We start from the raw sequence: 16,689 nt of genomic DNA, 5'->3' as shown, positions 1-16,689 counted from the left end.
AGACGTCTTGAAATATGAATTCCTTTTATGTTTCTGTGAGTTTTGGTTAAAAGAACCCCAGTGAATAAATCATAAAATACTATGTGTCACCAGCACTTGTGAATATTTCTGCTTTGTTATTCTACTCTCAGTAGAGCACCATTGATTATCAAACTCAGCGGAGAGCATTTTATGATCATATATCTCCATTAGCTCCTACTTTGACTACCATAGATTTTTCTGGTTAAGCCTGCATTATGTATTAGGAAGCCTATCTCTTCAATATAAAGTTTGATTTTATTCTCTCTAAGCCTAGAACTCTTATTATGTATTATGTATAAAGATTCTTATCTTTTATATGTAAAAATAGGAGCACTATCTTTGTGTAACTGAAATGTATGCCATCTTTTTTTTTCTTGATTCACAGACAGCATATTTTATTATGAAGATGAATTTCTACAATGAAATGGCTGTCAGGGTAAATATTTCTTCACTTGTTAAACAAATGAAAAGTCAATTGTGCTCCGAATTTGCTTTTAATAAAATGAGCAAACCAGAATATATAAACTTGATTGATATGCTGATGGTAAAGGGGAGGAAATAGCATATAGTTAAAAATTAAAGTTACACTAAGTAATCATGGTAGTATTTGAAAATTACTGCTAGATTTAAGACATTTGTATGTAAATCTTGTAGCTTTTATCATATGGTGATAAAAGACAAAAATACCAAAAAGCAACCCACATATATGCATCTGTGTGTGTGTGTGTGTGAATGTACAAACATAAACTGAATTCCTATCTTTGTAAACTATGACTTTGTCTGACTCCTCCAAATCATAGTGTCATATCTGTGTCTATAATATCTTTAATTTAACTTTTATGCACTAATCTTTTGGAATAAATTAGTAGAACTTCCATGCATTTATGTATTGTTAGATAGTACGTCATATTAGCCACTGTCATATTTCAATTTTTATTAAATGCAGTAGTTTAATATTCATAAAGCCCATTAGCCCCATAAATTGATAGGGTGCCTGACTGAATCCATTTGCAAAATACATTTGGACCAATTAAAATAAACTTATAACAACACTAAGAATGGTTGTTTTTACTAACATTGTGGTTTTAATCAGGAAAGAACTGAGTGGAGTAGACATTAATAGCCTGTAACACCTTCAAAGATAGTTAATGAATAGCTAGACCTTGTCTGGTTGATAAACTTGGGATATTCTAAGTCACTTATATGTCTGATTGTTTCATATGAAAAAACATCTTTTTAAATTTTAGTTGTTAAGTTGTGCATTTCTTGTCTCTTACTTATCTACCTTTGGCTACTAACTTAGACATCTTTACAACTGGTTGAAATGTGGACCAGTGAGCCAGTGTGTAGGAGGAGCATAGAGGCTATTGGCTGTCTTTGAGAGGAAGTGAAACACAGACAGCGGTCACAGTCTTCATCCTTATACTGCAGGAATATAGATCAAAAACTAAGAAAAAGTGAATAATTTTAACATTATTTTTCAAGATCAATCAATATGGAGCTCCCTTTAAACTCTCGTTCAGCTGCTAGAAGCTATCACTGAGAAAAATTTCAAGGAAATTTTAATAAAACTTTTGTGGCATTTTTATACATATCATACAGAAATGCTTTGAAACAATAACTTCCTAATTTCCTATGTAAATCTTCCCTCCTCCTTCATTTTTAGTTTCACAGTAGGAGGAGGTGCAGTGTAAATAAGCATCTTATTCTTTTGAATTGTATTAGTACTCCACAGAGGAGGTAAGAACACAGCAGACTTTATGTATCATTGTGAATTTTAATGATTTTGAAAGGTTCTGGATTGATAGCCTTGGCACAGAACAGACACATGAGCAGTGACAGTGCAAGCTTCTCTCACAAAACCCCAGCTAACATGTGTCAGCCCTGATCTAAAGAAACCTCTAGATGGCTAGGGTAGTTCAGTCTCCAGACGCATTTGTCTCTGATGAAACTGCCAGGAAGGGTGGCAAGTAGCAGTGATACTTTGTGCAATATATATGTTTGTTCCCTAGGAACCAGACAGGGACCACAAAATGCATTTCGCATAGCTTACTGAACAGCTATCATATGATGGTATCTTTGGTCTTGTAATGGACAGTGTAATTACTTCATTAGTTAATAATATTGCAAATATTTTTTCTCAGGAAATAACAGGAAAGTGCTCTGCTGCATGTGCCTTTTGTAAGAGAAAACATGGATACATATTAATACATGGCATGGCCCTGTAATTTATTTATTCTGCTGCAGAAGCAGTCATCCAGCTGGCAAAATGAACACAAGTTAATTGACTAAATACATAGGCAGAACTGTGCTGACCTCAGTGATGATGTAATCAGTGATTCTTTAGAGAAAGAAGGATGCAAACAATCTTTATGCTTCATTTAATAAAAACAGAGAATAATAATGTTTGTCAAAGGGAAAACTGCAAAATCTATTGTATCCATTACATAAGTGGTTAGCAGTGTAAAGTATTGCATTCCTGGGCCGCTGGGTCCCGATCCAACAATACATTTAAGCACATGTGAAATTTTACGAACATGAATAGTCTTTGGAATGAGATCTTCATTCCCTTCCCGCCTCTTTACTCTGCATAAAAGGGCCAGAGTGCTGTAAAAGGGCCCTGAAAGCCTGATATGTTTATGGGGGAGGATTTCCTTGATGCAGCAACTGCAGAAGACAGGCACTAGACTGTATTCTAAGGATTCTATCTCAAGCCCTGATATAGGGGGTATGTTGGAGTCAGGACCGCAATACCATTTAGGGACCTGGGGTAAAAATCTGTCTGGGGATTGGTCCTGCTTTGAGCAGGGGGTTGGACTAGATGACCTCCTGAGGTCCCTTCCAACCCTGATATTGTATGATTCTATGAACGTGCAGTGCCATGGAGATCCCCATAGGGCAGCCTTGAGAGGCTGCTGTAACAGACCTCTGAAGCTTTTTAGGTTACACCAAGGGCCTCTACCACCCTCAGAGCAGCCCAAGGTTGGGAGGGCACAAGAGTGACTTAAACCAATTTAGTCCCCTCTTCCTCTGGGTTGTGAGTTCGGTGCTGATTCTCTCAAAGTCATAGCACAGAATCTCACCCTTGATACATGTCTTAGGAGTTGAAGGTGCTTAGAGGCAAATCCTACCCACTTTGTGAATAGGCTCCAATTGCCCAGAAATACATGTTTTGTTTTAGTTTATTGCTTAGTTAATAGCTATTTTAAAAGTATTCTACAATGGGATAAATGCTGCACTGATTTACATCTCATGCAGCTGAAGTCAGTGGAAAAGCACAAAATTTGTAAATCAGCTCAGAAATAGGTCCTATGTCTCTTTCAGCACTCCCAGGTTTCAGAAGCAGTTACATATTCAAGTCAAATATACTTGTTCAAAACTCCAAAGGAAAAGAGTTTGATATGCAATGTAAAACAAAACTCTTTTTTTGTACGTTTGTAATCACAGTATTGAGTCTGAGATTCTCAGCTAATATAAATTTGCATAGTCGCATTGTTTTCAATGGTGTAAAACTGCCTAGTGTCACTGACTTCAGTGCAAATATATCAATTTACACCAATAGAAGATCTGGTCCATTGTTTTAATTTACTTATAAACACTGGCTGTGAGTCTCCATTGCATACATCTTGTGTAGTCATTGATACTTATGCAAGTAAAATGCTACCATTTTGATATGGTAGAGTTTCATACCCATTTTGTCTCCTTATGCCCAGGTGTAAATGGCTGCACAAGATACAGGCTAGTAGAGAATAAGGTCTGCTGGGTTTAGGGATAGCTGCTATAGGGCCTGATTTACAACTGCTTTACTCCAGTTTTACATGAGTGTAAAGCCATTGAAATCAGTGGAGTTACATTAATAGAAAACTGGAGTATAAAAGTCATGAATAGGTTATTTAGTGTGTAAGTGCATTATACTCTAAGCTTTAGAAAACACTTTTAAAATCAAGATTAGATTAAAAGTGAAATGTGACTCATGGACTTTACCTCTTGTATACAATCAGTGTTTTGCCTCATAACCAGGTTTTTTGCTGGCCCAAGCAAAAAAAATTTTTGGCTGTCCCCCGACCCTCAGCTTTTTTTTTGCTTTTACACATGTTTGCACTTTGCAGTTTTGTTTTGACTGTTCAGAATTTTAAAAAAATGAAAACAGAGAATTTGTAGTTAGTGAAATAAAACCATTTCCTACTAGTGTAATTTTAACTTTTAATTTTAACAAAACCCTCCTGCTTGGCCCAACTCTTACCTTGCTGCGGATCTGGCCCAAGACGGATTCACCTTCCGTCACCACCGCTCCCAGGGACGGGGTTGGGGCTGCTGCTGGATCCCAGCCCTACTCATCCTTGGTCTTCGCCTTGGCCCTGGCACGAGCTGGGCTCAGCCCGGGCTGCCGCTCTGCTCCCTTCTCCTCTCCCCTGGCAGGAGGCAGCACAGAGGGGAGAAGGAGGAGGAGGAGGAGGCGGGGACAAGCCAAGGAGGAGCAGCCTGCCCGGGTGCCATGTCCCCCCATCCTCTGCAGCCAGAACAGGGCACGAATAAGCCGAGGAGGAGCGGCCTGTCCTCTGCAGCCAGGCAGGGCTGCGTTACCGGCTCTCGCCACTCTTCTGCAGTCAGGGACCACTCTCTCCCCCAAGCTGAGCCAGTAGCGCGGCCCTGCCCCAGCTGCAGAGGACGGGCGGCTTCTCCTCAGCTTGTTCGCGCCACTCTCCTGCGGTCAGCAGCCACACCCTCATCCTCCCAAGCAGGAGCCAGTAGCGCAGCCCTGCCCCAGCTGCAGAGGATGGGCCGCTCCTCGGCTTGCAGGGGTGGGGACAAGCTGAGGAGGAGCGGCCTGTCCTCTGCAGCCGGGGAAGGGCTGTGCTACCAGCTCCCGCCTGAGGGGTTGGGGGGTGGCCGCTGCCTGTGGAAGAGCGGCGGGGACACGTTCTCCACTTAGCCGGCTCCCTGCCCTGCTGCACCCGGCAGCAGAACAACAGGCTGGTTGCCACTTCAGGTATGAGTTGGGGCCCGGGATGCCACTTCAGGTATGAGTTGGGGCCCCAGCATTATGCCGCCCCATATATTTTGCCACCCTAGGCACCTGCTTGTTTAGCTGGTGCCTAGAGCTGCCCCTGCTCATAACTGTATCAGCCTAGTTGGTTACATTAGGAAATGGTCTAAAACTGCAATAGGAGTAACATTCAACACTAGGGTATACTCATACTGGTCATGTTCAGAAGCTATCCCACATCTCTATGAGCTCCTGAATTGTTTGGCCGTAGATACTGTTATCTGTCTCTCACCTCTGTAAAAACAGAAGCATTCAGAAATGGTTTAAAACATAAGATTATCATATTGAATTTATTTTCGGTGAATCAATTTTACTTTTTGAATATTGGGTGGTGAGATATTATTCTCTTTCTGTTTGGATGATTTAAGGTTGCTGTGAATTTTCAGCAACCAAAGTAATCCCCTCAAAATAAAATAATAATAATAAAAAATCTCATGAGCAGATGGCTTTTGATATATCAAGGTTTTGCCATTTGTTTTAGTGCTTAAAATAAACATTATTTATAAGACCACTTACATTTTGATGTTACTTAATGAGGAATATGCATCATTGATTTGACTAGCTTAAGAGGTCATTTAGAACTTGCCTGTTAACAAGCTGTAATCTGCTGAGCACACAATGACTTTGTTTAAAATTATCTGTTCGGTGCTGATCAATGACAATAATTGTTTTGTACCAATCACTGTTGAAACTTGCTAATTACTTTGAAGGGCATACACAGTTGTCTTTTTTAGAAGTGCTAAAATATTCACCTTGGGATTGAAAATCAATATAATCATAAAACATTGTACTCTCTTGCAAAAGCAAAATTTTCAGCAACTTTTATGTAGCAAATTTTAATATAAATAGAACCTTTGTGTAAAAGATTGAAGATATACTTAATTCTCTAAACAACTTGTATTATATAGATTCATTCTCTCATGTAGCCTCTGACATGCAGAATTGGGAAAATGGAGTCATAACATTACAAACTTTGAAATCCAGTCTGCTTTCATTTACACTAGCATATATCTAGCATACTTCCATTGAAGTTCATGGAGTTACTCTGTATTTATAATATTGTAATAGAGGGCAGAATTTGACACTTGCAGTGAAATCCTGGCTCCAGTGAAAATACTGAGAGTTTTGCCATTGACTCCAGTAGGGCCAAGATTTCACCCTTTGTCTTTAAATCTTGAAAAATTTCAATAAAGAGGTTGATCATGGACCGCACAGATTTGGAGTATCATGTGAATAAAAATAAGGTACAAAGCGTTGGACAGAGTTTGAAGGATACTGCTTTAAGAAGAGAACAGCTATATGGCAGCCAAGTTACTCCTGCCTAATAGCAGTAGTGAGGCCAAAGATGAAAACACGTAGTGCATTCACACACTAAAAATTTTGTTTAATCCCAGATTTCTGCAAATATGCCCATTGTCACTATTCCCCTTCCTCTCCTTTTTTTCCTCTGCATGCTTGTTGTGAATGGGAAAGTGACACAAGATTTCCTACCACTATGCTTAACACTTAACCTTTGTTATTTCCACATGTAACAGCTTTTATAATTATTATTTATTATTTTGTATTACAGCAGTGCCTAGTAGTCAAAATCCATCGTGTTAGATACTATACCGATATATAGTAATAGGCAGCCCCTCTCCCAAAGACCCTCCAGTATGCAGTACCGGCAAGAGATTTTTAGCAGGTACGGGGTACCACAGAGATTTGAGGCTAGGCCCATCTCTCCAGAGTGGGCACACTCTGCTCCTTAAAGGAGTAGAACAGGGCTAGGGAGGGCATTCATTCTTTAAATGACTTTAACAGCACAATACATATGCTGATAAACTTAAACAAAGCCTTTGTTTAAGTTTGTTAGCATATGTAGTGTGCTGTTATCTTGGTCAGGAGTCCTCAAGAGGGAAGGGGTGGGGAGAACAGACGGTGTTTGGGGCAAGAGCAACCAAAAAAAAAAGAGAAAAATCCTCCTCCTTGTTTTTGGTAACTGTACAGGTATGTTCAAATTTTCCAGGCTCCTGGGCAGTGTACGTTAGCTTTGTACGTTAGCTAGTAGACTTAGCTCTTTGGCTTTTAGATGTCTAGTAGAATTTCTAAGTCCTGTGTGTGGACATTGGGCTGTGGGGATGGGTGTTGGGAGGTGAATGGGGGTGTGAGGCCATGTCTACATCTAAAATTTTGCAGCGCTGGTTGTTATAGCTGTATTAGTACAGCTGTATAGGGCCAGCGCTGCAGAGTGGCCACACTTACAGCAACCAGCGCTGCAAGTGGTGTTAGATGTGGCCACACTGCAGCGCTGTTGGGCGGCTTCAAGGGGGGTTCCGGGAACGCGAGAGCAAACCGGGAAAGGAGACCAGCTTCGCCGCGGTTTGCTCTCGCGTTCCCGGAGCCACCCAGCAAACCACAGGGAAGGAGACCTGCTTGCTCGGGGTTCCGGGAACGAGAGAGCAAACCGGGAAAGGAGACCAGCTTCGCCGCGGTGTGCTCTCGCGTTCCCGGAGCCACCCAGCAAACCGCAGGGAAGGAGACCTGCTTGCTCCGGGTTCCGGGAACGAGAGAGCAAACCGGGAAAGGAGACCAGCTTCGCCGCGGTTTGCTCTCGCGTTCCCGGAGCCACCCAGCAAACCGCAGGGAAGGAGACCTGCTTGCTCGGGGTTCCGGGAACGAGAGAGCAAACCGGGAAAGGAGACCAGCTTCACCGCGGTTTGCTCTCGCGTTCCCGGAGCCACCCAGCAAACCGCAGGGAAGGAGACCTGCTTGCTCGGCGTTCCGGGAACGAGAGAGCAAACCGGGAAAGGAGACCAGCTTCGCCGCGGTTTGCTCTCGCGTTCCCGGAGCCACCCAGCAAACCGCAGGGAAGGAGACCTGCTTGCTCGGGGTTCCGGGAACGAGAGAGCAAACCGGGAAAGGAGACCAGCTTGATTACCAGAGGCTTCCTCCTTCCACGGAGGTCAAGAAAAGCGCTGGTAAGTGTCTACATTGGATTACCAGCGCTGGATCACCAGCGCTGGATCCTCTACACCCGAGACAAAACGGGAGTACGGCCAGCACTGCAAACAGGGAGTTGCAGCGCTGGTGGTGCCCTGCAGATGTGTACACCTTCAAAGTTGCAGCGCTGTAACTCCCTCACCAGCGCTGCAACTTTCTGATGTAGACAAGCCCTGAGTGATATAAGCCTGTGATATAAGGCTGAAAATGATGTTAGAAATGAGAAGTGTCATATCTAGAGAAAGATCTTAGGTAAAACAGGAGAAGAAAGGAGAGAAAAGGAAGGAAATAGAGAACAGTATGTAGGGAAAGTTACATGTGTATTGGAGGGAAAGAGAAGGCAAAGAGGTCAACATGAGAAAACATGTATGGATATATAATACAGGAAAGAAAATGTGGAGGAGGAGCAGTCCTTTGCCCTGGCTCCCAAATCCTCTGAATAGGGGAGGCACAAGCTGCCTCCTCTCTGTCTCTGCATGTCCACATAATAGTTAATCTGGTTTTTAGGCAGCAGGCACTGAAATTACACGAATTCTTACAACTCTGCTGCTAATTACTTCTTACTTCCATTCCCAAAGAAACAGATATCACAGTGCTATGTGATCATTTTAAAGTGATTTAAAATAATCAACATTTTAGAGTCACCATGGTCAGAATTAAGCAGCAGAGCTAGTTTGAGCAGTGTTGTTGATTAAATTCTCAGGAAATTCTAGTCAGAATTGGGACCTAAAATTTAAAATGTATAGAGGTATGAGTCCCCTCTCCTGATGCTATGTTTAGGAGACCATATGACCTAATATAGTGTATTAATAAACAGGACTACATTAAGGTAATTATTTACATGTAAGAAATTTCCCTTGTCCTTTTTTCTACATAATTCCCATCAGTTTTGTTGGAAGGATAGCATTCTATGAAAATATTATGACTAATTACTTAACAAATATCCCCATACTGTGTTGCTTCTTAATAATAAGAATGAGTATAGTGTGTGGTCGGCATCTTGCAGGATGATGCTGCTTGCCTGCAGGACCCAGGGAACCGTAGCACATGCAGTGCTACCAGAAACTTCATAGAGAGCCTGAATAAAAAAACATTGGAGTTAGTGGAAAGTCTTCTACTAACTTCATGGGGCTTAGGATCAGACCCACAATATACAGCTGAGAGTATAGTAGAGTTGGGGTGATACAATGCTACGCACTGTAAATCACTGTAACAGAGGCCATCTCTGGATGTACGTCCTACCTCACTTACAGGGGTGCCACCATGTACAATGACTCTGGGAGTAGATGCCTGTGCACAGCCTCTTCTCCCTGCCACACCTCAATGCAGGCAATGACTTAAATCACAATTAGCTCATAATCACTGTCATCTCTTGATAACATCTCTAATAATGTTTGCATTTAATATTTAATTCATGCTACAGTTTTAGTACAAAACATACTTCTCACCATCACTATATTAATAGAAAGACAAATTTACGTATTATGTGTAGATGTCACTTTTTAAAGCACCATCACCCTTTGAAAAACATAACGCATTTTATAAGAGTGTTGCAAGCTATTTTCACTACTATATTGCATGAAATATACTAAAGTAAAAATATATTTCTTCTAGATTCAGAAAAGATGGCGAGGCTATTATATCCGAAAATATATCCATAATTACTATGCACTGAAGAAATATCTGGAAGCTATTTCTGTGAATAATGAGATTGTCAGGTAAAGATAAAAAAGAGTGATAAAACTTTAATTTCTTCTTCAGAATTAAGTGTGTTGGCAATTAAAATGTTTGCATTGGAAATTGGTGGTTGACAGTGAAAAATATAAAGACTTAGGTCTACGTTCTCTATCCAGTCCCCATACAGAACTTCCATTGATTTCAGTGGTCATTTGCTGTTGCCATCATTCCTACAGAAGACCTGACGACCATTAGGGAGCTGGTGTGTAAGACCACTGCCTCTCATGCTGACCAATACGTTCTCATTGTTTCTTTGTGCTCCCCTGTCTGTCTGTATCCACCTGTTTGTCGTTTCTCTTAGAGTGAATGCTTTTGGGGGAAGAGGACTATCTTTCTTTTATGTGTTTGTACAGTGTTTGCCTAGCACATTGGGGAATTGGCCTGTGACTGGGGCTCTGCAACTGCAGCATAAATAAATGATAAATAAATAATAAATAACAACATTCCCATCCAAATTATTCCCTGGTGTACCTCTACTGACCTCAGCTTCATCAGAGGACCCTTACATTTTAAGATTTTGTTTTTCTTTAAGACAAGTAATTTACACATGTCAGAAATGCTTCTTTATTAGGGACATAATAAAACACCACTGCCGGATCTTTGTAGGGTTCCTTGCAACAGCTGATATAATAAGGCATTGTACATATTTTCATTAACATGATCACTGGGTGATTTACCTCGATATCCCATCTTTTTTTTGCTCTTACTTTGATTGTCTTGAATGACAGAGATCATCACTTTCCTGTTAGGGGACTTGGACACTACCCAGGCAACTTTGTAGGTGTTGAAAACAAACAAACAAGCAAACAAACAAAAATCAACCAAACAAAAAAAAACTTACCTTTTTTTGTGAGGTAAATGTATAAAGTTGTTTAGTTAAAACCAATTTCTGCAAATCTGGGTCTAGATGACATTGCAAGAGACATAGTTCAGCAAAAGTATTATTAATTATTATTTTATTAAAATAATAAAATATTATGCAAGTGAATTATATGAAATAAATAATCCAACCAGTTTTTAAAAGTTTGTAGTTATTAATCTCCAGTATTCTTATGTAAGAATAGCTCTTTACTCTTTTGTGGTGCACCTTCTTTATGATAATATGTAAATTATCATGTCTCATAAATACATTGCTTTAGAAGTAATATAAGTGCCTCCATCCACCTTTTGTTTACTGTTAATTTAGACACATATTTATGGATACAAAACTGGTTCATATTTCAACTACAGAAACCAAATTTGAAAACAATTGTAATGGTGGGGATTGTATCAACTGTATCATCTCTACATCCTACCACATCCAGTCCATATTTTGACAAAAATCCCAGGTTTGCTTTTTTTCTGGGCAGTCATAAGAGTAAACCTATAAATTTAATCACTATCTAGGATTTACTCTTGACCTGCTGGGAATCTACAATGAGTACTTTGTAACTGGATGAACTGCTGAGATGCAGGTCTACTTCCGTGTTCAAAATAGTTTAATCATCTATCTCCTCTTGGTTCCTGAACCTGAAACAAGAGCAAGTAACTGACCTACAAGCCTATGACATATATAGATAAAATAAGATAATGAGAAGTGGCATTTCTACTGTACTGAACATGGATTTATTGCAGTTTATATTTTGTTTTTCCCCTCAATATGACTTTTCTTTGTTTCATACACCATACATTTGGTATCATACTGCATTATTTTTGTATGTTTGGCTCTTTAATTAAATTCCTTAATGGTTGTTTCAGATTATTAATATGCGTAAAGTGTCAATGCACTATGTAGATATTTTGTTCAAATCTTGAGTTGTGGCAAATAGGAGAGGAAATGATTTCTATTTCTTTTAATGTATAGAGCTATTGTTTTGCCTGTCATGTATCAAGTTCATCATAAATGTGACAAATTCAGTTTGCTAGGTTTATTTCTCTTGTTGATATGTTTATACTCTGCTTCTTTGTTTATCTGATTTCAGGCTCTTAGGGATTTTGGAGTCCACAGATAGTTTACCTGTGTGTATTTTAAGTTTTATTTTAGGGTATGTTTTCTTGGTGCTGATCTGTTTTTTTTTTTAAGTCCATGTTTTCTAATACTTTTATTCATTATTAGCATTTAATAACAATTAATGCTATTTCATTTTTGTGAATTAAATGGTATTATAAATACCAACACTAAATTTTTGAAAACTATTTATTTATTTATTTATTTATTTAATCATTGAGACAAAGTAGTGTTACTGTGCACAGGCCACCATGCAACCTTGGATTTAGTTATAGTTCATCTACTCCATAGTTAGTAGTATAGTATTTTATTTTAATACATATGCAAGAATATATTTTCATACTGAGATGAGACGTTTTACAAAGATAAATTAGTTTGATTAGTTTAAAGGCTGAGTGTGCATTTGGTGGATATATACACTTGTAACCTCTTGCCCGATATGCAAAAACTGCCCCAGGTTAAGAACAAGAAAACAATATCATGAAATTAAAAATTAGCCATAGACATGGTAGCATTAATAAAACATTATTAAGTTTGAGTGCAGAAGAACGAACATCCTTTACTTATGACAGAAACGCAAATTGGAAGTCGTATTCTCTTTAGCCATTATTGTATTAGATAGATGTAGGTTTTGACTGTTACTTTATGTCTTGTAACATTAAATGTATGATGCAATTGTATAAAAAATAGCTAAATTAATTTCATGACTAATTTCATTAGTATATCCTTCTGTTGATCTTGGTAGCTATTTATTATTAATCTATCCACTAATATCGTTTTTTACTTAAACCCAAATTTGCCCTGAACATTAGAAATAAATTGTACAATTTGTAATGAACTTGTCATCCAAATTGATCAGATACAATACATATTTTGAGTATTGAAAGAGAATCAGTGGATTTTCTCTAGAAATAAGTATCGCTGCATAGATCTCTTCACTGGCATAAATTATAAAAGTAGTGTGCACTGCCCCCTAGCATCTACCTCATAGAATCCAGCAGGAATGCAATGGGGAACTATGCCCTGGCCATTTTCTCAACTCAGATAGATTTTCCTCCATCCAGTCAAGAAGTGCTACCAAGCACATTGGCCAGGAAGTGCTGGTCCTATATTGTGACTGTGTAATGCATGGGAGTGCTATTGAAGGTTGGGGAGAGGTTCTCTGCATACTTCCCTCCCTCAACACACCATGTCAGGGACACTCACAATTTAGTTGTAGTTTATTTACTGTATATAAAAAGCATTTAACCATTTATTAAATAAATGCCATGAATAAAAATGCATAGACAGATGAGAACAACTAAGTGCCTAAAGATTTTTGCTACAGCTTTACTATTACAGATATTTTGAAAGTTTGGGGCAGACTCATTGGTACACTTCTGCAACTTATTAATAAACCCGGCTCAGGTTAAGCTACATTTATGACTGCTTTTCATCTCCAAACAAAGCAGCTGGAGCATTGCTGATGAAATTGTCCCTTAATTAACACATTCATTCTTTAGCTGCTTTCATCAAGACTTTTGCTTTAGTGCTGTGTCAATGGTATTAGAGCTCTGAGCTTCACACAACATGAAAACTAGCTTTGACACAACACTGAGGCAAACACTTCGGTGGTTAGAGCTGCCAACTAGATGGTGTAAATGCACATTAAAGTTTGTCATTACAATAGTTAGCATGAGTTTAAGAAGACTGCTTGAATGAGAAAGCTGAGTAGTTTATGCAGATGATCCACACACACACACACAAAAGAAAAAAAGGATACCAAACTGCACCATCATATATGTTCCTTAATTCACATATTTTAGAGAAACAGTGCCACAATTATTTGTCTTAGTTAATTTATATAGGCCTTAGATTATCCGTAAAGTTAATACTTTTTAAACCTTAAAACATTTGCTAAAATTTATTCTTTATTTATGTTATCTCATAGTTTTATGGCTTTATATCTGCAACATGACAGAGCTAGAGACAATTTGTGTATATCATTAGAAAACTTGGATTCACAACTCTTATACAGAATAAAACATCCATTTCACTTTTGGCATATCATGAAATATCATACCTTAAAATCAATATTAGTCCAAGACAGCATATTGCCATTACTGGTTCTTTGACCAGCTGATTTTAAACCTCTGCTTTATCTGATCCACATTTAGAGGGAAAGAAAGCAACATTTTTGATATTGCCTATAAAGAGCAGAAAAGAGTTTTGAACTATTGAAAATAGTTGTGGCAAAATAGATTAGAGAGTAGAGTGAGGATTAGAAAGTTTAACATACAAAATAAATGCAGCTTACTCCATGATTCTATGGTTGCAGAAAAACAAATATTTGATGGTTATCATGTTGAAGAGTGCAGTTTGTATATATCTATATTCCCATTTATTTTAGACACCTTGAGGTTTGCAAGTTATCCTTTTTAAACTAATTTAATCATGACAACTACTTGCTTAAATGGAAGCTATGACAGGTTGGCAGATGATATGGTAGTGTGGAGTGGACAGCAATGGAGACAACAGGAGCTCTTTTGATTCATTTTTGATCGAAGTCAAAAGTTGCAACCTTTTACGCACACTTTCTTTAGCTGTGGTTCTTATTCTGTTATTTTTAAAATTAAAACACAGCAAGTAAAGAAAATACCCTATCATTGTAATAAATCCATGACATAATTGCCTGTTTTCCAGTGTTTTTGATGCATGCATGGTAGATCCTTTATGAATTCTGAGCAGACTAGCATGAATGCTGGTAAACATTTCGTTGATGCAGCTGTGTTTCTTCCTCTTATTCCTTGGAAGAAGGTATTTTAGAGATGAAAGGCAAAGTCCTAACATCAGGCTGTGAGGAAGCTGTTAATACAGTTTAAATTTACGAAAGAGGAAGATAGTGTGTATCCTAGGTAGAATCATAGTTTACCCAAATTTATCAGCAGGATGGATAATGCTGTCAACTGTGAGACTGCACACTCTTTACATGTCTGGGCTGAGCTTGTTTGTGACATCAGATTGTAAAGTGAAAGGCTGTAGGCCAGAATTTTCAAACAACTTCAACAGGAGAAGGGGTTGCTCAGTACTTCTGAAACACAGGCCACTTTTAAGTAAGTACCTAAGCATGGATTTAAGAGCCTAAGTTTCAGCACCTAGGACTGTGGATTGGGGTTTTTTGTTTGTTTGCTTGCTTACTTTTTAAAGAAGCTACCCTCACCTAGCAGCCGCATCTTTACCATTCAATTGAAATAAAAGCTGTCCTCATTTAGTAACTGCCCTCATTTAGTAGTCATATGTGTTCACCTCACAAACCTCAGGAGAAAGTAAACTTAATAGAAGCTGAGTTTAGAGCCATAGAGTGACATAATTTAATTTAACTGAAATTGACCTAAAATATGATTAAATAATAATAGTAATATATGTGAATTTGCATATCATGAATTTGCATATTTGAAGCATTATTTTCATATGAATTAAAGACAACTGTAAGAATTAGCTCCTATGATATCAAAAACACTGGAAAACTGGCCTTTATGTCATGAATTTATTACAATAGGATATTTTGTTTACTTGCTGTTTTTTAATTTTAAAAATTGTGGAATCTCCATCTCTGGAGATATTTAAGAGTAGGTTAGATAAATGTCTATCAGGGATGGTCTAGACAGTATTTGGTCCTGCCATGAGGGCAAGGGACTGGACTCGATGACCTCTCGAGATCCCTTCCAGTCCTAGAATCTATGAATCTATATCTGAAAGATCTTTTTTAATCTCATGATAATACAGACTTAAGTATTAGTTTTGTATACATAGGTCAAGCCTTATAGTAAATTCATAATGCTAACTGCAGAGCTCCTTTCTCCCCAGTGAATTTGCTACAGTGCAGTATACAACCCTACAAAACACCAGCTCTGCACTGCCTCTGCTGAAACTCCAGCATAGCGTGCATTGTAGGGTGGGAGTAGGGCAGGGGCAGGCCATAATAAGAAGGGGGCTGAATCAGGGTGGGAGGAGATTTGGCCAGGGCACACCTGCACTCCAGCTATTTCCCACTGCTGCAAACCCTATATCAGGAGTCACAAGGTAGGGTAGCCCTAACATGTGCCTTAGGCCCCAGCAGCAGCAGCAGAAGAGGAGAGACACAACCAGTCTCCTTAGTGTCAACAAAGGGATTAATCTAGCCCTTGGGCTCTTATCTACTTCAGGGACATACTGTGAAATTTAATTTCTTAATGTTTGTACAGTCCTTTGAAGGTACAGTAGTAACATTATGCTGTATGAAACCAGATCAGCCACACCATCACTGGTTCATTCACCTGCACATCCACCAATGTAATATACGCCATCATATGCCAGCAATGCCCCTCTGCTATGTACATTGGCCAAACTGGACAGTCTCTACGGAAAAGGATAAATGGACACAAATCAGACATTAGGAATGGCAATATACAAAAACCTCTAGGAGAACACTTCAACCTCTCTGGCCACACTATAGCAGACCTTAAGGTGGCCATCCTGCCACAAAAAAACTTCAGGACCAGACTTCAAAGAGAAACTGCTGAGCTTCAGTTCATCTGCAAATTTGACACCATCAGCTCAGGATTGAACAAAGACTGTGAATGGCTTGCCAACTACAGAACCAGTTTCTCCTCTCTTGGTTTTCACACCTCAACTGCTAGAACAGGGCCTCATCCTCCCTGATTGAACTGACCTCGTTATCTCTAGCTTGCTTGCTAGCATACATATACCTGCCCCTGGAAATTTCCACTACATGCATCCGAGGAAGTGGGTATTCACCCACGAAAGTTCATGCTCCAAAACGTCTGTTAGTCTATAAGGTGCCACAGGATTCTTTGCTGCTTTTACAGATCCAGACTAACACGGCTACCCCTCTGATACTTAATATTATTGTTTCTTTCTTTTCTGTTTTAATATA

At 39.0% G+C, this 16,689-nt stretch overlaps 1 protein-coding gene across 4 annotated transcripts in view; it reads left to right on the top strand.

The window, feature by feature from the left end:
* Positions 1-16,689, top strand: part of SPATA17 (spermatogenesis associated 17) — a 173,153-nt gene that overhangs the window by 13,834 nt on the left and 142,630 nt on the right. For all 4 annotated transcript variants that reach the window (XM_030557504.1, XM_030557502.1, XM_030557505.1 and 1 more), the window contains exons 4-5: positions 407-457; positions 9,665-9,768. In XM_030557504.1, the coding sequence (XP_030413364.1) occupies positions 407-457; positions 9,665-9,768 (155 nt within the window). The remainder of the gene's footprint in view (positions 1-406; positions 458-9,664; positions 9,769-16,689) is intronic.

The sequence above is a fragment of the Gopherus evgoodei genome, chromosome 3 (genome assembly GCF_007399415.2).
Source record: "Gopherus evgoodei ecotype Sinaloan lineage chromosome 3, rGopEvg1_v1.p, whole genome shotgun sequence".
In the NCBI taxonomy this organism is placed as follows: domain Eukaryota; kingdom Metazoa; phylum Chordata; order Testudines; family Testudinidae; genus Gopherus; species Gopherus evgoodei.
Note: the sequence above shows the minus strand (reverse complement) of the source record. Positions and strands in the feature narration are given on the sequence as shown.